Source organism: Catharus ustulatus, chromosome 6, assembly GCF_009819885.2.
Source record: "Catharus ustulatus isolate bCatUst1 chromosome 6, bCatUst1.pri.v2, whole genome shotgun sequence".
NCBI lineage: Eukaryota > Metazoa > Chordata > Aves > Passeriformes > Turdidae > Catharus > Catharus ustulatus.
This window is the reverse complement of record NC_046226.1, coordinates 58,573,021-58,598,814: the sequence shown is the minus strand read 5'-3', so window position 1 is coordinate 58,598,814 and position 25,794 is coordinate 58,573,021. Positions and strand designations below refer to the sequence as shown.

The following is a 25,794-nucleotide window of genomic DNA, read 5'->3' as shown; positions in this document are numbered from 1 at the left end:
CGTCCCTCCGCACGCAGCTCCTGCCGGCCATGGCTGCCCGCTCCTGCCCCCCCTCGCGACTCGGCGCTCCCGCGGCACCGCCCGCCCATTGCGGTTCACACTTCCGGTTTGGCAAATTTCGCAACTTTGTCCATTATATAAGGCGCACCGGACTATAAGGTGCACTTCCAGGTTCGGGGGAAAAATTTAGTCAAAAGGGTGCACCTTATAGTCGTGAAATTACTGTAACCATCACAGGCCACAACATTGTGCTCTTATGAAAATATACACACTCCTCCTCAGAATTCTTGTTTTCATAATTAGCATCCACATGCCAATTTTAACTTCTTGATAATCTTTCCAAGTATTTTTTGAAAGTTGAGGCGGGATTTGAATTTATTAGGTTTCTTTACAATTATCCAGAATTAGATACGCTTCATTTCTCATACTGGTAACATTTGCTCAAGAAGATAAGGACTCACTCTTAGGGCTCCACACTAGATACACTGACTCCCATGAATGTTCGAGGAGTTTTTGAGCATTCCATATCTCTTTTCAGTACAGGTTAATCTGCACAGGCTCATGCGAGATGCAAACCTGCATCTGCAAAAGCTGGTTTGCAGCTTCCTCTCTATTTTAACTCTTCTTCCAAAGACGCATCACTCTTTAATGAGCATAAAATTATTACTCCAAAACAATTCACATGACTGCTAATGAAAGCTTCCTTAGACCTTTTATTAAATCCGAAGAATTGAACCACAATATATTCCTTCAAGTGCTACATTCCAAAGCACATCAGTATGGCTCATATGGACCAGCACTGTGGAACCCCTAACCACAAAAGTTACCAAAAAAGTACCCTCATTGTGCCAATAAAAACCCATTCTAAAGTAGGGAAGTTAACAGATAATTGAAGCAATTTCCTGATTTTTCCCTGCATTCGGACATCTTCCCATTCAGAGATTTTCAGTTATTATTTCCTGTGTATGTAGCTCCTGCTGTCCCTTACTTTGACTCTGTAGCAGGCACACACTTTTTTCTTTTCTTTTTACATCTCAGTGAACAATTAAGCCTTAAAATATGCAGTGCTTCTGCAAAAGGCTGCTTTGATGCCCATTATACAGGAGAAGACACAGCATAAAGGAAAAGGTCACATTTCCCTGAAAAATGTACATGCATATATCCTCCGAGAACATGCTTTATAGACTCATTACTATTTATCATGTACTTATTTCTGTGTTATTATTCTAACACAGCAGAGAAATAACATAATCAAAATTTGGGTTTGATTTACTGATGAGGAACTGAAGTTGAGCAGTCTAAATAGACAGCAGTATCATAATAGATCTGTTCTGTACCCAACATAAATTTCTCATCTTTGTGCATCAAGACAATGGGATAAGGTGTCTCAGCTTTATCTTTTCTTTGCTGAACATATAATACTGACAGCATAGACAATATGCTATCTCTGAGCAAGTGAGTAGAATGCATTATCTTACCAGAGCATTTCATGGTAAGATCAGGTTTATTTTTAAGCTGCAATAGATTTTGTTCATATTTTCCTCACACTCATACTTTCACAGAAAGAAATTATTCTAGATTGCAGCATATTTTTTTTAAACATTTACTGCCATTGAGAATACACAACAATATCTTACAGTAAAAAAAAACCAAAATGTAAGGCCCAGGTCTATAATCAGATACAGAACCCTAACTGAGATGAGATTGTTAAGTGTTTTTAATTTTTTTGCACTCTATAAGGGAAAACATTAGCTATTCTCAGTTTCAGCTGTTTTCCTTTCTTTACAATGAAATAGTCTATCTGGCTTCACTGCTCTATATATAAAGCTCACATTTGTCACTGCCTTGTTACATCCCACAAGCTGTGAGTCAAGTTAAACAGAAGTATCTTTCCCAGCTTAAAAAACCCTCAAAAATAAAAACAAAAAACCCAAACGAACAAACAAACAAAAAACCAACACAAAACAAAAAAGCACAAAACAAAAATCCACCAACACCCCCCCAAAAGAAAACAAAACAAAAATGCCAAACCAAAACAAAAAGCACAAACAAACAAACAAACAAACAAAAAACCACAAACAACAACAAACCAAACACCAAGAGAGCATTCAATCTTGAGACGATCAGGAGCGGAAGAGCTACAGATAAGAATCAGAGACGATCTTTGCTCTAAACTTAACAGCCCAGTAAAACCTGAAATCTGTCTTATTAGTCTTCAAAGCACTGAATCAGAAAAAGGAAGCAGCAGGAGCACTCTAAGGAAAATAGCAGTCGGTACTCACCTAGCGCCAAGGACCAGAGCAGGAAAGAGAGGCAGTACGTAATAAGCAGCAATGAATTTCATACTGTTTATTCCGTCCCTCTCCCTGGTCTTCACACCGACTCTGTCCTCGCCTGGCCAAGGGAGCTGCCAGCCCGCTGCGAAAAGGCTCTGCCTCCGCCACCGCAGACAGACAGACGGCGTGAGGAAGGGAAGGCCGAGCGGGGTTTGAGCTCCGTCAGAGATATCACGGGGCACAGCGAGCCGCCGCCACCAGCCCAGAGCCCGCCCCGCAGGCTGCGCCAGGACGCGCCCCTTAGGGGCGGCCGAGGAGGGATTACGACGTGATGCTCGAAGCTTCATTCCGAGTGGACAGCGGGGCATGGCCGAGAAATCCTTCCTGGAAGAAAAAAAAAAGTTGAGAAAGCTGCAGTGAAAACACCGCCAGTATTTTGCAGTTAGGGTCTTTATGTGATGTGCCTGTAAGACAGGTGATACAGATACAGGTGATACACCTGTTCCAAGCAGGTGTGAAGCCCCAGAGCAGCCCGTCACTGCATGGGGTCATTTCTGCAAAGCAGGAACACACATGCTACTATTTCAATCAAGTTGAAGGTAGGAGCAGGAATAGATTCCAGAATAGGGTTTAGAACAACGACATCTATAAAAGCCCTTCATCAACTGAAATAATGGACAAGATCTTCAAACAAATAAATACCCTTTTCCTGTTTCCTGTGTTTGTATTCTTCCTAGCTTAATGATAAATTACATAAAGCAGCATTGGTTAAAGATGCTTTCAGTCTGTAGATAATTACCTACCTTAACACAAGTACATCTGATGGCAAATCATATGAAAACATAACATTTAAACTGAAATAATCTTTCTCCCCAATACCACAAAACCCCAATCAAACAAACTTGTCTGCAAGTGAATGAAGTGTGGTCATTACAAGAAATATATTTGGTTACCTACGGACTTCTCTGCTCCTACAAAGGGTATTCAGAAACTACATTATACATCACAAGCATAAAATAAAAATTTCCTTCATTTAAACTGGTTTGTCATTGCATTCAGCTGCTTATTGCGAAGTAATTTTGTATTCCATCACAGAATACAGAAATTCACTGTTTGAAAGGAATGGAAAACATTTTAAAATTAGTATTGTCCCTTACTAAGATACTCACATGGTGAATACAATAAAATTAATAAATTACATCCTTCAACAGCAAACTGTGAGTGATGGGAGGTAAAAGAAAAAAACGTGATATACACAGCCAAAAAGGAATAAAATAACTAATTTCTGACTTTCTGTGTTCCAACTCAAGTATCTTTTTCAGCACCTGGCAACACATTGTATCCAATCACATTAATTTATATCTGTATTTGTTGTTATTTTGATGTTACATACCAGCTTGAATGAGCAGACATGTTACCATGGATACTTATGATAGCATAGTAAAAAGGTCATAAAAAGAACTGTTAGCTTGTCATTTTCTCTTCTAGAAAAAGCCAAGGATGTCGTAGTCATGTATCAGCAGCTAATACTTCTTTCATCTTCCTTTTATGCACATTCATACACGGTGGAACAGAGGGGAAGGTACTGGTGCATCAAAACAATAAAAAATGCTGAGTGATCTTAAGTAACCTTGTGAAATTTTGCAACTCGAGGAACAATTTTTTAATTCTGTTACTGTTCTGCCTCTTTCTTTAGATCAATAAGAGAAGGAAGAATAAGAATCTACCTAAGTAGCATCGCAGACAAAAGAATCAATGACCAATAGGAAACCAAATACTGAGAATTGTGTCATTTGGGACAAACGAACATTGAACAAATTAATTTCTCTGGGCTTTGCCTGAAAAAATGTGTGGAAAATCTAGTAAAGAATCATGTGTGATGAATGATTTTCTCTGCACAACCCAGGAATGTGTGAATGAAGTTCTATTGCACGTACTGGCCAGAACGATAGGAAAAATGCATGCTAATGTCTTTACAAACAATTTGATGGTTGAAGGTATGGATGTTTGAAATGGGTCTTAATGTCTCATTAACTTCAAAGTAGCAGGTTGGTTACGGAGCCCAGACAGGTTCGACTTCTGAAACAGTCAAGTGAGTCTGCACAAGCCTGACTTTCTGAACTCTAGGGTAAAATGAGAGGTTCAATGGGGAATATGTGGTAGGCAGGACAGAAAGGCTGTAACTTCCAAGTACCTCAGCCATTGGTGAAAGGAAGAGGCCAACATGTGGCTGGGAGTTTAAAAAGGAGGCTGTGTCCTCCAAAACCTTGAGACGAAAAACCCCATAGGTGTGTGCCCAGAGGACTCTCTTTATTCTACTGAAGTTGCAGGACTCCTTTGTCTCCTTTACGGACACTGACTTTTCACATTGTGATTTTCTGCACAATTTCTAGCAGAGAGACATCCACTTAAGACTATTTCTGTAGTAACTACAACTGCAGGCTTCCGGATTTTATTTTCATTATTTGGAATTAACAATAATGAAAAAAGGATTAATGCAATGATACTATATTCAGTTCATTTAAATGCACATGTTAGATAGATTTCTATAAATATACTTAAGGAAACAGACCATTGGTATATCTCGCCGTTGAACACTGAAATTCTGAATTTTGAAGCCTTACCAAGACATTGCACAAAAGACTTCCAGAAGAATTAGGGCAGAACTGTTGGAAAAAATAGAACGCACTTTATTTTAGGGTAAATTTAAAATGCAATCTTAAATTTTATTTTGAAAAAAGCCCTACAGCTAAGGCAAAGCTGCAAGTAGGATTCAAGTATTTTGATTTCATGACCAGTGCTCTGTCAAGCACAGTACGTTATGATGCAGATACCATGTCAGTACTGCAGCACAGAGGATGTCAGCTTTTTATAGACATATGCATACACATACAAATGCATGTGTAACTATATTTGTGCTGTATTGAAGTACCATTTTAGGTAACTATAACAAACTATGACAGCAATTTGACACATTTTACACCCTACAAAACATACTGCATTTCTCTGCCTTAGAAAGATTAGCCAGACATACTTGAGTTTCCAAGTAATAACACAACCTCTGAAATACAGTAAGATAAAATGTATCTTAAATAATACAAGAAGTGCAAACCCACACACCTCACCCCTTGGCCCCAAACTGAGAGTTTCTCTGCCTTTGGAAATGCTTCTTGATTTAACTCAATTCTTAACAAATATGTTAAGCTACCAAAGAGCAAAATGTTCTCACCAAAATAGGAGGGCAAAGCATAAGTCTCCTGGAGAAGCATTTCAAAACACTGGGCCTAACACTTCATATGCACTTATACAAACAAAATCAAACACAAACACATACATAGAATTAATCTGTCTGACTTATTACTGCTTTCAACAGTACCACTTCATGAGATAATATATTTGTGGTGATTGATTCCCTACTCAACCTTCAATATGCAGGAATCCACTTCCTCTGAATGATGAAACCCTGGAGATTTTCTTGCATGGCAAAGGAAGGTACCTGAGTGACAGATGTGTGTAAAAAGCATGGAAGAGTTTGTGGCAATCTCATTTTCAGGAGTATATATTTTTCATTCATTTAAAAGTATTTATTTCAGGTAAGACAGGATATTTATTGTTTCCTTTTACAAGTATGCACATAGAAATATTCAGCATCTTATAGTTAGCTAAATTTACAGAATCTCAAAGGAAGTCTAAAATTCTCAGTTTCTGAAGTATTAAAAAAATAAATTTCTAGCAGTAAACTTAAGTAGCATAACATATAACAAAAAACTGTTAGAATACAACACATTGATACATAATCTTCATTTGTATTCGGCTAAAAAATTGATGCAATTGATAAAGGGCAGTGTCTAACTAACTTCAGTATCAAGAAAGGAGGAAATAAAATCTCAGCTACCACAATGCTGACACTAAAGCTTGAATATTGTTAGGTTTCTAGAAAGATCTCTTTGAAAGTCATTTGAACTTAGGAAGAGATTTTTCAAGGTAACCTCTTAAAGCCTAAGGACAAGACAACTCAGAATCAAGTTCATTAAAATAATATTAATCCAGAAGAAAATTTCAGTAAATTTAATCTCCTTTTTAACTGTGCTTTTAACAGGTTAGACTTTAAAGTCCAATTATCATTTGAAATGTTAGAAAATACATATAGCCCATGTTGTGTTGCTATTAAAGTACAGAGAAAATATTAATTTAATGAGCATGTGATTACAGAAAAAAACTCCCTTTTTTATTTAATTTTACAAAATAATTTTCTTTGCCCATATCCAAAACAGTGTGATTATGTGTTTAATATTTCATGTATCTGGACCTCCTACATTCCACACTGAATTCCTACATTTTATGTAATATTACAGCTGCAGCAATTCTGGTAACAAGACTTGATCCAACTACTACATACAAGTTGAGGAATTGTCTCCTCTTAGTCAGAACAGAGTTTATTTAACATCAATTCTTCTAGTACCAATTCAACAGAATATCTAACAGTTTTTACTTAGAAATTGAGACACTTGAAAATCTGAACAATTAAAAAAAAATTATGGTAATTTAAAACCTCTGCTCTCTGCTTCTCTTCCCCTCCGCTTAATTTAAAAGAGTATAGGTAGGTTTTTTCCTACACCTAGATGTAGGGCAGATGATCTCTCTAGGTACATTTGGACCCTAACTGAGCACCAGTTTTAAAAACAAAACAAACCAACTAACAAAGAAGGAAAGGAAAAAAGAGTAAAAAACCCAACCCATGGGTAGAAAAAAACTAAAGCAAATTAAATCAGTTTTGAAGCATTTGATCTTCTACACCTATAATGCAATTGAATGTAATCCGAGAGAGAATCATTGCAACAAAATCATTAGGTTATTTCAGGTTTGAACTTTACTAATGTCACAATTCCAATTATCTGAACATCAGAGCTACCACCTGTAGAACTCTGACTTAAATATATAAAGTTCTTACACACTTTTTATAAATCCATAGATAATTTATCACCATTTACCTCTTGGGAACTTGTGGTGTGAAATTATTCGAGACACTTGGGATGTAGGTAGGAGTGTGTGAAAATCACACAGACAAGGTGCAGTCAACAAGATTCCCATAAGGAATCTTACATTGTAATTGCAAAGTAAGTATTTTCAGATTTATGGTAAGTAACATCAGAGGCAGCCTTTCAAAAGTATAAATGGAGAGTCAGAGAACATGCAATATAATGACTAGTAGTGTAGAAGATACACATATAAAACAATTATATAAAGTCATTCTGAAACTGCTCTAGCTATGTATGTTTTCTTCTTCATTGTCTACTTATTTGCTTTACTGCGTTTCTTCATAATATATAAGCTGTCATATTATTTTTATGGCCCAATCGAGGTTGCCACAAGACACTGTGAGTCAAGGAGAATATTTCACAGTTTCTTTACAAAAAACCAAATAGAACATGTTGTATACTCTTGGTATGTGACATGTATCTTACTCTCTGTGTAAAGAAGCCTGAATAACTTTTATGTAAGGAATGTAATACTTCTAGTGATAATTGCATTTCTTTGATGAAATAATAAAAATTTCCTTATATTTGGACCTGTTTCCTGTTATACTCTATTAAAAACATGATTTTTGAAAAACTAGAAGAGCAGTTCTATTTCAAAACTTACTAGATAGGACATGTATTAGGATTATACCCTCAAGATCACATCAAAATGCAGATTCACTGGAAACACATAGAAAATTGCTATATTATATCAATAGTGACATTGTCACACTAATATTGTATTATAATTGCATAGTTAAAAAATTTTCAATATCTCAAAATTGTAATGGAACAATTGCAATTCTACAGAGTCTAAAACCACTCTGAAGCACCCATGTCAGACTACCATGTCACTACCTTTATTTTTCGTATTGATTTAGTTCATGCCTCATTAATGGTCTAATACATACCACAGAAAACAAACCACAGAAATACATGGAGGAACAAAGTGAAGTGTCAGTTAAGAAGAGCCAACAAGTATAAGCAGGACACTTTGGTTTCGTTTATCTGAAAACTTCAGATATTAACTCATTGGTTTTGTCTCCCTGTACCATTTCAAGGGCTGAGAAAAGAAAAAGACCTAGTTTTACAATGGTATGGAATAACCACAAGATCCTCACATTTTTTCCAGTAGTTCTGGAATAGATTTCCCCTGCCAAAATAGTAAAATAAGAAAGTTGTAGTAGTCTCCTTGTGCTATTAAGCTTACAAGGGTTTATTCTCCAGCTTATCCTGAGGGAATTCAACCAGAATTTCCAAGTGGCATAAGACCTCATAGAATGAACCATTTTACCATCACTATCAGGTATCTGGTCAAGTATACGGTGTGTCATATCACCTATAAGGTCTAATATCAAATAGAAGAAGTTCATTCAAGGAATGGATTTCAGCAGAGCCCAGAGATTAAAAATGCTATCCTTATGTTCTTCCAGCTCACCCTGCCATCAACTAATATTGGAGCTTTGAACGTGCCTCCAATCCCTGTTCCCTGTCCTGGGCAACCTAAAATGTTATTGGATTCCGTATCTCTCTGTGCCTAAGATTGTTACTGTTGGTTTAAAAACCATTGGTTGGCAATGGAACTGTGGGGCCAGTGGGGTGGAGGTGCTCAGGAAAAGCTCTCTTACCTCTTGGTTCTTGGTCTTTGCCTTGAATTCCTGCAGGGAGAAAGGTGGGGGGGTTTGCTACACTTTAACCTGACAGCTCCTGTCTGCTCAACCTCTTGTGGAACTCTGCTTTCTGCTGCATTTTGCTTGCCAGCCCAGATGTGCCTGACTTTAAGCCTGACATTTAATCCACCTCTGTCATAGACAGGTAGAGAAATTATAAAAGAAAGGCCTCGTAAAATCAGGCCTGCTCTACTAAATTAAAATTAGTCTGTCACTTATTCTAAGTGCAGCTTGCGAGCTCCCAGGAAAAAGCAATCTTGGTATGAAAGGCTCGTTAACAAAACAACTTATTCTTGGGTGAAAAACAACTGCACCTGGCTAAACAGCGGATTTGTCTCATGAGAATCAGTGAAGAAATATGTAAACAATTCAAGAATGGAGAGATTTGATGGACAAGTAAAATACATTTTATTAACCAATAGAGTAATCTGTAAGACAGCTATTAACCAATTACAGTTGCACATGAGGTTTACAAACTGTATAAAATGGGTTGTAAGAATAAAGAATTAGCTTTTTCTGCATGAAGAAAATGGAGTCTCAGCTGATTTATTACAACACACCTCTGTTTAAAGTAGGGACAAAACACAGAAATTCAGGCAGAATTTCAAAGCTGATAATACCTTGCTAAACCCATCAATACTGAGCTTGCTAAAGGTCTGCTTAAAGACACATGATAAATGCATAGTATATGACTTTAATCTATAATTTACATTTATGAAACAATTTATTTGAAACCACCTGATCCTATATTTTCACCTGCATTTGTGGTTATATTCCCCTTCTATCATTACCTTCATTAAAAAGATACCAAAAACTCCCTAGATTTTCTGACATTTCTAGATCAGTCTTTCTGAAATTTTATTCTGTGTCTTTCTCACAGGGTGCGTAACTGAATTTAATCTGGCTTATTTTTCATATTTTACAATAAGCTGTTGAAAGATTGGTAACGTAACAGGCATACTTCAAATGGGGATAATTTTTTGTAGCCAAAGTACCAGTGCAAGGCTGGCCTATATAAAGACAGCTGGAATAAAAATTAGGGAAAATAGGACAAAAACCCCAAAAACATTATTTTAAAAATGTGCTATAAAAAAGGATTATTTAAATGATCACATTATCTGCAAATCTGCTCTGACACATTTTTGCTCATCTAGTCTTATATTCTATCTATGTTGAAAGCATAATGGAGTCTTTTGGTTTCTAAATGAAGCAGCAGTTATGGAAGGAGATGGCTCAGATACTTAGCAAGTAAGGCTGAATTGTCCATATTACTTCAGCCTCAAAACAAAACAATGCAATTTTTGTATTCCTTTTGAATTTTCAAGTTTATAGCTAAGTTGCCATCATATTGTTTTCTGTTTTGTGACTCTCCAAAGGGTAAGTCCATTATCAAGGTAAAGCAAATCAAAGTATGCAGTAACATATCAGTATTTGCTATCACCCAATAAGGGGATAGGGATTGATGAAAGGGCTTATTTACCATTTCTGAAGTAGAAAAGAATTATCAGCATGCTGTACAGAGATTTTACCGGCTAGTGATTTTCACCCATAACAGAACAGGTGTGATGGAAACATTAACTCCCTCAGTACATTATTTCAGTATTTCTACTGAGCTTTGTTATTAATCTAGGGCAAACCATGTCATTTCAAATCTTACCCTGGTTACCCTCTGAAACCTATTGAGGGACATATTGTTTATAAATAATTTTTTATACAAACTTTCAGGTTTTTATTAGACCGACTTTCTTATTGTTGTTTCTTAATTTGGGCTTGATTCTGTCATAGCTTTCAACATAAAGCAGAGGAATTGGGGGTCACAAACCAGGTTTATAATTATCTGCTTTTCCCTACCACTCCTAGTTGTCTTGTCACTGTGTTTTACACAGAAATTTTAATAGTGAAGTCTGGTATAGCACTGTAAGCAACAAGTGATAATTTACCAAAAAGTTTATCTTATAACATCTACATGATTGAGAACCTTAATATACAGCATCTAGGGTAGTTAGGTTCTGTTTTATTGTTTGTTGTCCCCCAGGGAAATTGTGTTCCTTCACCAAAATCTTCCAAATACCAGTGTCCTGACCTTTAAACTCTTCAAAGCCATCATGGACTTCTCCCTGTTTGCACTCTTCCACACAATGAACTACGGAGCTTTATTCAGAATCAATAATTCTATACAGAAAAATCTTCATACTTATAAACTTACAGATTCTATTCAGTACATAATAATGTTATTATTTCTCCCCAACCTTGGGCAAACCTTCAGAACCATAATTTCAGTAGGCCTGATTGCAGAAATTCTCTGAGGCAAGTAAATATTAGGTAGCTTTGCTGGCTTTTATGTGTAACAGCAGGGAGAAACAGTGTGCTCACTCCATTTTTCCATTTTATGTGTTCAAATACACTCACACTAAGAATAATTATGATGTCTTAAACCAAAAAAGCCCGACTTCACTATTATGCCATTGTACTTCACAAAAGTGTTTAAGTCCAGTAAAATAAAAAATGACCTTTTATGCATTAAACTAATTTTTTTCCTTATGAATGTAAAAATGCAAAAAAACTAAGCTCCATTGGCTAGCTCTTTGATCTCCCAAGTGCCTTGACTATTTGTAACTTTGAAGCCTATCTACAGTGAAAAGTGAATTAGCCCTTTTTAAATGGAGATTATACACAGAACACACAGATGAGCATTGTTTATAACACCCATGTTTGTAATTTAGATTTGGTATCCCTTCATACTTTTATCCAGATTGAATGTCCTTTGTGAGATCACCTATCTGCTTTGCTCAACTTTCTACAAACTTTGCTTTCCTTCGAATGAGGAACAGCACCTTGTTGGACATCAGGTACTCATACTACATTTCATTCTGCAGCTCTTGATAGAAGCAGACAGGCCTGAACAATATCCAAAATCTAACACAGCTTTGGATGCTGCCTACCATGTTCTGTACCTGGAAAAAGAGTGCCACACAGTATCTACTGAATTAACCAATCCTAAACAAAACAATCAATGGGATTATGTCATATATATTATGCCATAATCAATATTCATAATCTGTCTTGTAATCAGAGTGTGTCAGGTCTTGCAAAGATCATAAGCTATGTAAGGGGGCCTATGGGGAACAGGCAAGGGCATGAAAGATCTGAAGAAAAGAATACATTTTGAAGTAAAGTCTTTAAAAAACAAAAAAACCTAATTAACCTGTGGAGCAGCCCAGTGGTGTCCATATGTGACCATTGTTAAATTATGTATTGAAAACTAGGCACTTTTTGACTTAATTTATTAAGCTCTCTTTATAGAAATCCAGATTGCAGAAATTAGCATAATGTGATTTTGAATAAGGCAATACTGCTTATATTTTCCATACAGCCTTACAGCATATCTTTCAAATCCAACTGACATGATAATGATGATAGAAGATAATTCTGTATATGTGATTTATGGGTTTTTTTCCCTGTTCTTTAGTCATTCTCTATTTTGGACATTTATTCTCCTCAGCCATAGTAGCAGCTCTATTTCTTACTCCTCACAAAGCAGCTGGTGGTGATGAATAACACTGCTGCATTGCTTTCTTGGAAGAGGCATAGCTCTGTACTGGTCATTTGCACAGAAGTCTCATTGTATATACCAACTAAGCAAACGATAGATGTTTTAGTGTAACTAGAGTAGTGAAACTAGACCATCAGAGTAGGATGCAGATTTTGTTCCTCCTTCACACTTGAATTTAACTCTTTTAGCCTGTACTGAGAAATATATCTACACCGAATATCAGTGTAATTTCCTGTTCTCTCCTCCTCATCTTACATTCATTCTGGTCATGTGTATACTGTTCTACTCCTCATCCCTTTTGCACCACAAAAATAATTTCCTGAAAGGTTTTCACAAAGAACACCCTTTCTTGATAATCTTAGAACATCTGCAGAAAGCATTTGTCAATTTTTAAAAATAAAGTAACAATTAGTGAGACTTCCATACACATGTTTTGCAAGCTTGAAACAGTAGTAGAGGATAACCCATCATTCTAGATCTTCAAACATGTATGTCACTATAACATATATTTGGAAAGGTTTGGTCTCAAATGCAGACTAGTCCTGAGAGCAATTTCCTTCACTTCAGAGCTTTTCATAGTTATTCTCAAAAGCAGTAGGTAACGATAATAGTTCATAATACAGAAATATAAAAATATCATTTAGGCATGACTGATATAATCTTTGGACAATTGCTTGTTTGGATCTTTTCAGAAGAACATTCAGGAAGCACCAGACAGGTAAATTTCAGTTAATAGTTAATTTCCTTTTCCAGCTAGAAATCTGGTTCTATCTTCCATATGCTTCTTCTGAGGGTGATAATTTTTCATATTGGAATTTAAGGATCTGGGTCCCTGAGTCACATAAAAGAGAGACTTTGTGGGAACAATGAAACAGGGAAGCAGAACAGAAATGGCAAGGGGGGAAAAAGGAGAAGGGGGGGACCACGAGCAGACCCTACACACCAGCTGCCCTCCAAGAAACCCAAAGCAAAATGACCTACGTTGTGTTCTAGTTAGCTGCTTTTATGTGCGAATGTTCCTCCCACAGCTTGATTTCCCAGGCATCTTTTGCATTTGCCCCATGGGTAAGTAGGGAGGGGCCACTCAGAGTCCCATCCTAGAGGCTTTTTCTGCCTTGACTGCCTGCCAGGTGAAGCCTCCCTGGGGACAGGGCTGCCAGCACGTGTGCAGCCCCTTATTCTCCACCTCATGTATAACATATATTAAGGCAAAAATAAAAATCGGTCCCTCTCGTAACCAACTCTCATACAACTGATTGGGAGGATCAAGTGATAGTCATACTACTTACTTATTATGACTTTATATTGCCCCACCAATACTTTTTTGATACGGACCCCCCATGTTCAGAGGTCAGAGCTCCCGTATAATAGTCTGTTCCTCTGTTACAAATCTGTTGCCAGTGGAGAGGTGCAGAGTGCTGAGGAAAGTCAGAAACCAAACACTTTTCTGATGCAAATGAAGTAATGCTATATATAAGCACAATCACAGCAGCCACATTCCTTTTTGTAGATGGAGAAGCTCAATCACTTCAACAACTCCAACCAAATTTATGGATTTTTGAGCACATCTTGCACCATCATTCTTTCTTTACATTATATTTGAAAGGTGGGTCAATAAGGAAGTAGCTAACTTAATTACCTCATTAACCATCTCCATTTCTGTTCAGTCACAAAAGTAATTTCCTGCGGAACTGGTAGACAGAAAATCAATAAACATTTTGCAAACTAAGCAAGGACACTGCAAAATTCTTTCAATATGTATTTACATGTCCTTCCATGACAGCTAAACTCCCAGAAGCTGAAGAAATAAACCACCTTTACTCATGTCAGGTTCTCAAGAAGCTACTTCCAAATACTGCTAAAGTAGCATTAAGACATCAAAAGGCAAAACTGTCAGGATACACAGCACTCAGAGTCAGAGGCCTAAATCTGGCTTAGAGCGGTCTTCACCAGAAACTGGATTTCCAGAGTGAGCACACAAAATTTTCACCTACTAGTGTCAATGAGAACTCACTATTCATTTGTCAGATATACTGCAAAGGCTTAAAAGAAAATCTTAAAATAAAAAGATAAAAATATTTTTTTTAAAATGTAAAGTATTTAAAATGAAGTTTCAAGGTTTAAAAACCTGTATCTCTCATATCCTTGGATCTAAGAATGCTCTGCTTCCCTCACTGTCCTGATGCACAGTCCTTACTGGGTCATCATTTTTCTGAGCTAGGTAGCAAGATAATTCACAGATATCACACAATAGTCTGAGCTGGAAAGGACCCACAAGGACCATTGACTTCAACTCATAAGTGAATGGCCTGTAATTCCCACAGGGAAGATGTCCTGTTTTCAACTGGGATAGTGTTAATTTCTTCTCAGCAGCTGTTACGCTGCTGTGTTTTGTGTGTTGTTAACACAATGGTGTTTTGGCTTTTTGTTAAATTGTGTTTATCTTAAGTCAAGGGCCAGCACCTTGAAGTCAACTGCATAGTGCATATTCATAGACCAGACTCTATTTTGATTGTGCCATAGCATATTGTAGTGCCATGTAACCTCCTTTATGTTGTTTTAAACTTTTTATTGGGTAATTCTGTCCATTGCTTAGATGTAAAACTCTAACCTAGCTCAACCAAGAGTATTTCAAGTCCTTTTGAGGAACATGCTTGACTAGATCCTTGACCATACATTTGTGTGATGCCTGCAATGAAAACCTAAACCTTCATTGCTGAAAAATCCACATGTGGGAACCTTTTTTCAGGAAGTTAAGGTTCCCTGCCAGTTTCTCAATCATTAGTTGCTTTTTAGAATTCTACATTCATCTCTAGTATATGCATAAGCTCTTCAAGGGCTTGGGCAATAAGATTTCTAGTCAGGTCTGATATCGGGGATCCAGAACTTGGAGCTCTACTTTACACAATGTCTGCCATCCATCAGGAGCTGCAGCAAAAGATTTTCCTCTCTTTACCTGAATAATTGAGATATAAGACATAAATCATCATCACATTATAAAGTGCTTAACAGTGGAAATGGGTTGTCTACAACTAATTTTCTTCGATTGGTTTATCGTGGTCAAAAACACTTGAATCGTCAAAATCACCACTGCCAGACAATCCCCTAGTCTAAACAACGTAGGCTAATCCACTTCAACCCATTTTTGCTTGGGAAAGGTGCGGTGGAGTATCAGTTAACGGTAAACTTTCAAACTATTTTCATATATAAGGCACACCAGATTATAAGGCGTGCTTCCGGGTTTTGATCAAATTTTAGGATTTTAAGTGTGTCTTATAGTCGTGAAAATACAGTATTTTTTGCATCACTGAGAGGTGTATATTTTATTTTTAAAACAAAAGCAGAACTCAAAGAAAAAGAAGAAATTTTGTCAGCTGTTCCTTCCTTCCTTCCTTCCTTCCTTCCTTCCTTCCTTCCTTCCTTCCTTCCTTCCTTCCTTCCTTCCTTCCTTCCTTCCTTCCTTCCTTCCTTCCTTCCTTCCTTCCTTCCTTCCTTCCTTCCTTCCTTCCTTCCTTCCTTCCTTCCTTCCTTCCTTCCCAGCCAGAAATTACTTTTAATGCTTCCTATTCTTGTAAAAAACATAATTCCTGCCCCCCCTGCTACTTCCCCGTTAGTTAAGCAGGATTTCAGAGAGTCAGCTGACAACTTATTGAGTGTGGAATAACTCTTTCACTCTAGCAATAGACGGGATTGAGGAAAGCAGTAGAAAAACTTCTGCTTCTCTGCATAACAGAAAGGGCCATTTCACAAAACATCTCTTCAAAGGTAAACACAGCAGAGAAAAAAGAATTTTAGGCTTTTATCTATATAATCAGCAGCAGCAGAAGCAAACCCTGATACGAATTTCTTCGCTCAGAAGAGAGAATTCAGGTATTCAATTCCACACATTAAAAAAAAAATCCTTCATAGTAAGTCTATAAAATGGGAAAGTGTTCATTGTTTCAGCATCTAACATCAAAGCTGATCTAACATCTCTTACATAACTCATATATTCTCCAGTCTAAACATATGCTCAGTAGGAGTGGTCATTAATGGCTTTCACAACAAATTTTAAAACCCCCCCAAATACCATCATCCTTCCTTTCCCCTCCCCTCCCCACCATCCATTCAAATAACCAAAACACCATGCAAAAGACATTTTTAAAAATGTACCAGCTTTTGCAAACGAGGAGGGGAAAAACTGTGAAAGTCTATTTCTGGCATTTTGTGACTCCATTCCACCCTGTCACACTTCACTCTACAGCTGTTTCTTATCTCTCAGGCAAGGCTGTTCTGCAATTACAGCATTTCTCAAAATAGTTTGACATTTCAAACTCTTCTTCTTTCCCCTGCAAATAGTTATTTGAGGTCTTTTTTCTGTGATATTTTTAATTGTGCACCCTTTAACTATAAAATGGTAGCTTCTTATTCTGAAGAGGTATTAAAATGTTAAGATTGCTTAAGGCAAAAAATTTGCCTTTTAGTCAGATTTGCCTGTGATTTCTGCACTTTTCCCATAGACACAGCAGCAATTTATAAACACAAGTGCAATGTATAAACACAAGCACAATTTAGATTATCTTATTAGTGGCTGCAAATGACATTTAAATTGCATCTGTTTACCCAGTTTTCATCTAGGTACAAAACCATTTCCTTTTGTTTAATAGTGAAAGGGACTCCATTTGGATGAAATTAGTGCAATCTTTTGACAATAATTTCATCCATTTATCCAATTTGTTTTGGAACTGGCCATGGATACAGATTCATTCCTAAGTTTAATGATGATGTGAAAAATAGTTTGTAAATTACTAAGACATACTGACTGGAGCAGATACATGACATGATTTTTTTTATATCAATGCTAGTGAAAATCCTTTTTCTTGCCTTGATCTTCAGGTTATAACTATAGAGCAATTAAAGAGAGTAGTTACGGTGGCTCTGCTAAGCTGCTTCAGAGATTTACTGCTTCTAGATCATTTTGGCTAATATCTCCAAGCTCACAAAGTTGTATTGACAGAGCTGAGAAGATAAGACATAGACTAGAAGAACAAGAATTCACCATTACAGGACAAGGTGGAATCATGACCTTTATAAATAAAATTTTAATGGATTCTTTTATAATCAGCTCAGTCTTTTACTGCTGAACACAATTACTAAGCTTGACTGTTTATGCCAATGTACATCCTTCTGATGGGATGCACAGCACTCTGGGATATGGGCCACTCCTCCAATCTTTGTTTTATCAGCAAACTTGCTAAGGAGGCATTCTACCCTTTCATCAGTCCTTGATGAATGGGCTAAACAATATTGGGACCAGTGTTGAACCTCAGAGGACACCACTAGTAGCATGCTTCCAAATAGACCCTGTGCCACTGATCACAACCCTCTGGGTTCTGCTGTTCAGCCATTTCTCAATCCATCTCACTGCCCACTCATCCAATCCACACTTCCTGAGTTTGCTTATGAGAATGTTGTGAAAGACAGTGTTGAAAGCCTTGCTGAAGTTGGGGTTGACAGTATCTACTGCTCTCCCCTCATCTCTCCAGGCAGTTGTTTAATCATAAAGCGATCAGGATGGTCAAGCATGATTTAGCTTTAGTGAATCCATGCTGACTACTCCTGATAATCTTGTCTTCAATGTGGATAGAGATGGCTTCCAGAATGAGGCACTCCTTCACCTTTCCAGGGACTGAGGTAAAGGTGACTAGCTGGTAGTTCCTTGGATCCTCCTTCTTGCCCTTTTTGAAGACTGGGGTGACATTTCCAGTCCCCAGTCACCTCTCCTGATCACCATGACCTTTCAGTGATGATCGTAGCATACCTATGTGGTGTCTACCAGCTCTCTCAGTACTCGTGAATTCATCTTGTCAGGGCCCATGGACTTGTGGATACCAAGTTACCAGATTCAGCTTGAGCAAGAAAAAAATCTTCCTTCTTACTAATTCCTTTATCCTGGTCTCCTGGGTCAGTGATTCCTGAGGGCTGTCTTGTCAGAGAAGCCCAATGCAAAGAGAAAATTCAGTAACTGTTTTCTCTGTGTCCTCTGTTACCAGAATCCTCCCTCCATTTAGTAATGGCCCGCATTATTCTTAGTTTGCCTTTTGTTACTGATGTATTTGATAAGCTCTTCTTGCTGTCCTTGACATCCTTAGCCAGATTTAATTCCAGATGGGCTTTGTCCTTCCTTGTTTTATTTCTATTTACTCTGATAACCTCTCTATATTCATTCCAGGTGGCCTGACCCTGCTTCCATCTCCTGTGTATTTTCTGCTCACACAGGAGTAATGACAGGAATTCCTCGTTCATCAATGCAGTCTTCCCCCTTCACTTCATTTCTTGCTCATCAGGATGCAGCATTCTTGAGTCTAGAGGAAATGATCCTTGAATTTCAACCAGCTCTCCTGGACAATCCTTAGGAACTTCAGTAACAATAAGCTAAACTAACAGTTGAAGAACAGGTCAGACCATCTTTATTTCAGTTCACAAACAAATGTTGGCATTCTAAAGAGCTATGTTAGTTTATTCTCTCTGTGCCTTATTTCAGTATTTTAGTTCTCACCCCCTGTCAAGTTTTCAGAGAAGATGAAAAATCTGGTTCATACTGTGCCATCTCTTTTTCTCACCTTTTTCCTCTCCTCTATTTGTATCTCTCCCTTGCATCTCTACAGGCCAAACACCTGCTGGAAAGCAGAAACTAGAAGGAATTCCTATTTCAGCATAGCAAGTTTTCAGCATGCTACAAACGAGCCAACAAACCTGATGCTGAGCCTCAGAAATTGCCTCCAAGCTCTACATTTCGCAGCATCTCTGTATTATCTTATGACAGAATTGTAGCAAAATTGTATCATCTTGGTCAAATCCAATGCAAAACAAGCAGAACACTTCATTATAATATGCTAGAAAATCAAAAGTTAGGAACACTCATCCCCCCAAAAAACAGTGAGAATTCATGTTGATATTTCCACCCCAAAAAATTAATTTCTCTTCATTTCGTTTTGAAATGTTGTTGTTAAAATATCAACTTTATTTTCTCTCCAATTATTATTTATTACTCATGGTAATATAAGCTGCATCTCATTCGTAATAGATAGAAGTCTATAAAGGAGAATTTAGTTGCTTGTAGTTTCATTTTTAAAGTTAAAATTATTAAAAATATACAATGACTTGAATAGATAATTCAAAAGTATGAACTGGCATGTTATTCTAAACAAGTTGGCACAGCTATTATGCTCACTGAACATGATAATAAATAATAGATAATGGGTAATATAGGCCTGAAAAGTATCCAAATCTGGCAAGTGATAGTTTCCAGACAGAAAAAGTTCTTGCCTAATGTAAAATACAACTTGAAGACAATCGAAGAAAACCAGACAACTTCTAATAAAACTTTTTGGAAATTGAAAAATCCTTATAAAGAATGGTCAGAAAGAGGCATTCATGGGATAAAGAGAATGCATAAGGTATGGTGTGTAGCGCAGACATGTGGAAACACGTTGGTCTGCAAAGAGTATTGCCAGGCTTAGGAAACTAGCCAGCATGATTCTAAGAGTACTGGCAGTAAACCAAGACATTTAAAGAAAAAAACAAAAACAAAAACAAAAAGAACAAACAAACAAACAAAAGAAAATCCAGGATGAAAAGTAAAAAAAAGGGGATACTGAAGTCTGAAAAAGAAAAAAAATAACAAGAAATCTGAATAAAATTACCTGGAATTTGTATTCTGGACCACATTCTGCCAATATACATATATTAAGATGTATAAGAGGACTTCAAGAATTATGGATGTGGTACTGTTAGAAGTATTGGAATTTTTTTCTTACTTGAAAGGTCCACCTGTCATTGTAAGACCAAACACTATCAGATATCTTAAAGTCTGGACCTGGCATACTTCATTTCTTCTATTGTTCATCCCCAAGCCACAAGGATTGCTATTAAGTTGGTTAATTTTTCAAATGGAAAAGGTAATTTGCAAAAGATTAGGTTATTCTGTACAGAAAATCCATTGGATTATTCTGTAGTCCGCAATTCCTTATAAGCAGTGAAATGCTATGTCTAGTTCATATAATTTTTTCAGTCATTCCTACCCGGCTAGAAGCTGAATGATTTAGTCACAAGGCTTTCAGGTCCAAAATGCAAACTGAAAGAGCTCGGGAAACATGTGAGGGAGAGAGGGAGACATATACCCATGACAGGTCCCCACTTCTGAGTAACTAGGAATATCTATCGGAAGAACATTGAATCAAGAAGAGAGATAAAAGCAAGAAACCTCTAGTAAATCAGCTCTTCCTCTTCTCAACTTTTAAACTGTTTCAAGACTTGTCAACTGACTGGCAGTGTGTATTCTCAAATGTATGTATAAAGTTACAAATTGAAGATAAAGTTCACAGTGGAAAGGAAAATAAGCAATGCCTATGCTGATCACATAGATATAGGCTCCTGCTTGTGAAATTATTTTGCAATTTCCTTCACAAATGGCTTAGACCCAGTTCTGCAGAAGCATTTATTTGAAAGAACACTCAGTAGCAATGCCAATTCTCTGCCAAGAGAAATGTCATAAAGGAAAATAAATGTCAGTAACACTAATCCAACTCTTTATCGTATTTACTACTCATTGAAACAAGTAAGACTCCTCATCACTCATATTCAGATTGCATTAAGCTCTTAGTGGTTTCTGTTCCTGTTCTAGTGACAATGTAATAAAGCCTAAATTTCAGTACAGAAATTCCACCAAATCTCTGGAAAATCTTTCCTCACCTCCTCCATATATTCTTTATAAGGTAGAGAACAACCTGTCCCTGCTATAACATGAAAACAGCCTACGGTTTTAAATTGCATATGGATCTTTGTTAAATAGGACATGTCCTTCCTTTTGATGAGATATAATTGTAAATCTGTACAGTTAAACAGTTATGCACATCAGTTAAATGAAAAAATTTACTTTACTCACCCTTGATTTGTTAATGTTCACAAAACTTGCCAATCTGACCATCAATGAAATTTTCTGGCAGCCACACTGCCAATCCCTGAGACTTTCGCTTCAGGGACTGAAGTCCCTTCGCAGTGGTCAGCTTCTGTGAACGTGCAGTCAGACCTAGACCAAACCGGTTTCCTTACCAGTTCAGCCTAGGTTTCTCATGGCATAGTCTCATATGTCTAGTTCCATAAAGCAATCTATTCATAGCACAGTAATACAGAAGTAGCTTGAACTGGCGCTGAGGGAGAGATCACCAACAACAGAATCTTTTATACCCTCAGATTATAACTACATGCACGTCTAGCTCTTCTTTTATAGTCTCCTGCTCCACCTCTCTCTCCCAGTGTCCATCCACCTGTCCAGTGTCGTGGTGCCATCAGTCTTTGTGAGCCTTTGTTAACAAAAGGGTTGGCAGTTCATGGTCTCGTGTATCTCACTCCCACCCAGAGTTTGACCTGCATCTCAATCTGCTGCTTGCAATTCAAACTCCCTGTACCTGAGATGTATTCATTTACTTTGTTTTATATGTCTTTTAGAGAAATCATTCTGCAATACTGAAGCAATTTCTAACAACAGGGTAGAAGAGGTCAGAACTCAGTAACACTCAGAATGGCTTTTGCAGATCTATACTATTATTTTTTAAAGACAGACAGAAACCTGCCTTTGTTATTTTTCATTATCATTTCCTAATTCCAAAATGTTGTTATTAAAATCAGATGAAAATGTAAAAGATAATATTCATTTGCAAAAGCATAGTTACTACGGTTTTATCAGCACCATTACTTCCAACATTGACCTTCCACAGCTACAAAGATTTCACAAATTTTTATTGTCTTTGATTATTGAAGATCTGTGTTTCTCTGAATAAAAATTGTCTAGATTTGTTTTTCAGTCAATCAGATCCAGAGTTGGACTACCACCACAAGGAACTTCACTGGTTTTTATAAAAATACCCATGGCATACATTTTCTTGTTTATGTACAGAGAAAGCTGAAACTAAGATGGAATTTTGAACAAATTTGCAGTATTGCAGACTGAGCTAAGTTTGCCAATGAATACATTAAAAAAGAAAATTGTCAATGATATAGAAGGAAATGTCAACACAGAAAGTGCATTTATAACTCATTCTTTTGAATTAATTTATGCATCTTTGATGTTAGATATAAAGATAAATCTGTTTACTGACAAGCTGTTTATTGGTCCTGAAAAGAAAATTACTTTTTCTTTTTTTAAATCTGCTGTTGAAACTTACTTAAACTATTCATTACCATTGAGTCTGACTTCAGTTGTTGTAGATAATTGGAGAAGATGGTGAGGAACATTTGCAGTGTCCTAGCCCACATCCATTATATTTATTGCTTTTTCCAGTGCGGAATTCCACACTGTAAGAAAGACATTGTGGTGGTGGGGCATGTCCACTGACAGGCAGTAAGAATTTGGAATCTGATGAAGGGTAGCTGAGGGAGCTAGGGGTGTTCACCCCAGACGAAAGAAGCTTAGAGGGGGTGTTACCCTCTCTAGAAATACCTGAAAGGAGGGACCTCCCGAAGCTCCTATCACTGGGAATATTTCAGATTGAGTGATCCCTGACATCATACCAGGGAAGTGGAACAACAACAAAAAATATTTAAGTAAAGAATCACTTATTACTCTGTCTAAACACAAGTCCACGTTCAATACTACCTACTTTTAATGGGAAGAATTCCAACACCCTTAGAAAGTGAACAGAATAGACAAGAAGTAAGGCGAGGTTTAATCTGTAAGTATGCAAAAAAACACTTGTATTTAACAGAAAGATTTAGAGCAGCAATCAGTATTTTGATAAATGTTTTCAGCATACAGGCCTTAGAGACAGGAAAAAGGGCAAAATATGATGGGGAATGTTCAAATTCTAATTTTTTATTCATATTCATTTCATAGTTTGTTGTGAGAAGATGCTCACAAACCAGGCTCTTCCTTGTTAGTTTTGTAGAGACTTGCGCCTGCATCCAGGGATTGAAAACAGAACAGAGAGCAGCTCTCCTCAGGACCTGTCAGTCAATCTGAATTTAATCTCTGATGCTTTTTCTTTCCCACAAACACAGTCCCCCTGCTTCTGGTTTATTTTTTCTCAAGTAGTGTAAGATAACAACTTGTTAAAGCAATAAGGTAAACTTGAAAGGTTTGAACAATCAAATGAATTTTTGTCTGCAATTCTGTTTTCATCTGCTCACTTAATCATACTTTGACATATAACAATTAAAACAAGGAATATGAGCTCAAGTTTTTCCCTATTCATGGCTTCACTCACTTTCCTTATTAGTGAATCTAGGAATGGAAAAGAATAAAAGGGAAAAGTGTGTTAAAAAAATCTTTGGCTATGAGACTAATAAAAAGAAACCAGATAACAAATCAATGACAGAAAGAGGACTTAAGAAAGATTACTTTGTCAGCCTTCTACAGCACATCTTAGGTACAATTCTTCAATTAAGTTTGGGGCACAGTTTTAAAATTGATAATATTGTGCTCATTATTTAATTTGTAAAAGGCGTTATTAATGGGAAGCAGTACAACACTGGTAGTTGAGCAGCAGCCCCTCTGAGAAAATTCTTAAGTGGGCTCCATTTCTCCATTACAGCCACATAAGAATTACTGGGATCCATTCTCCCAGAAGCTACAAAAATCACCTGTCCTTCAGCTAAGTGACATACTGCATTTATATTCCCATTAGGGAAAAAAACCGCTCACGTTAAACCCACTTACAAAGCAGGTGATCACTATCATAAACAGGAATGCTTCCTTCACTCATGGCATCAGAACAAAATTGTCTTCCCAAAAGCTGATGGCCCCCAAAAGATTGTTCAAACCAATGTAACTAGATATATTTAGAGACAGTTGATCTGAGCACCAACAACAGGCTGAACTGGTGGAGTTTTGAGCTCTCAAGATGAACACTGCAAGAGTAAAAGCATATACATTCATCTTGCATCCATGGAATTAGTAATTCCACTGTGAATTTCTTCCATATTTGGGTAGTTCTGATTAAAGGATTTATTTGTGCAAGTAGCTTTTCTCCCATGACAGGGAAGTGTACATTATCTTAGCAATGCCATGCACTTAGCAGTATCAAGTCTCAGAGCTCATCCACACAAATAAGTGGATATTTGGCTTGAACCAAATATCTCTGGCTTAACATCTACACACAAAATACAGACCCCAGGAGCTGCTCAACCTGTTCCTGCATTGCTATCATAAAAACCTTCCTGTAGGACACAGCAGAATGCAATGTGACATCACACAAACCAGTTTTCAAATACAATTTCTGCACAAAATGGGAGAACAAAAAAATCAGTTGAGATTTAAAAGGTTCTCAGTCCATATACACGTACCTTCAGCTGTATTTTTTAGTGAAGCTGGCTTCCACTTTAAAATTTAGACCACTAGAAGAAAATCTAATTCTCAGTACTTAGCTGCAATATCATTCACTTAATATGCAGAGGCGTTAAAGAAAATATGCTCCAAATCTCAATTGCCAGTATGACTCCAACTAGGTAGGAGACTATGTGAGCTTAAAAGAACAAAGAAATGTGTGAATAACTCATAATATCCACTGGAAAAAAATTAGTTGTCTCAACATAATTCTAAAAGAAAGATGACCACCATTAAAATACATACACACACACACATATGTACACATACCTGAAACATAAACATTAAATTGTGTAATTTTCTTGCCTACAGAAAGGTGTGGAAATTTCCTTTGGCTATTAATTTTGACTTTCCTCTCTTTCATATGAGCCTCATCTGTTTCTCTGTGTTTCTGCATTTGTCAGAAGTGCCTCTCTGACTGTTTGGAGTAATGCTGACACCACTAAATTGCCCTCTCCGATGTGCAGAAGAGCCCAGCTGAGGGGCCCTTCGCCCAGGGAAGGAGCTCATCCACAGCAGAAAGAGGTGACAAGGTCCCTCACAAATGGGGACCCTGCACCAGAGATGATGCAACAAAGCCCCAGTGTTGCAAGGGACAGTGTCAAACCAGCCTCCTGCAAGTGAGGCACGTGGGCATTCCCACCTGCCCAAAGCACATATTAATGCACAGAATTCTGTACTCTTTGGTGTGTGGCAGTGTGGCAGCAGCAGCAGGGAACCCTCACCACCAAGTCCAGATTGAGGGGAGCAACGAGACATCATTGGGACCCCCAGATGGGTGATATGCTTCCCCTAACCCTGACATTCTCCCCCTGTCCCCCCTACCCACACTTCTTTCTCTATCTTTATCTTTCTCTCTTTCTTTTCTCTTAATTTCTCTTTGCCTCTTATACTATTAAATAAAATGCATCAAATT

General features: G+C 37.3%; 1 protein-coding gene across 2 annotated transcripts in view; it reads right to left on the bottom strand.

Annotated features, from left to right (window-relative positions):
- LUZP2 (leucine zipper protein 2) overlaps nt 1–2,568 on the bottom strand; it is a 112,533-nt gene extending 109,965 nt beyond the window's left edge. Inside the window, exon 1 of one of the 2 annotated variants that reach the window (XM_033062543.1) lies at nt 2,283–2,568. In XM_033062543.1, the coding sequence (XP_032918434.1) occupies nt 2,283–2,344 (62 nt within the window). In that variant the 5' untranslated portion in view covers nt 2,345–2,568. The remainder of the gene's footprint in view (nt 1–2,282) is intronic. The other variant, XM_033062542.1, reaches the window with a different exon arrangement.
- Nucleotides 2,569–25,794: the final 23,226 nt, after the last annotated feature.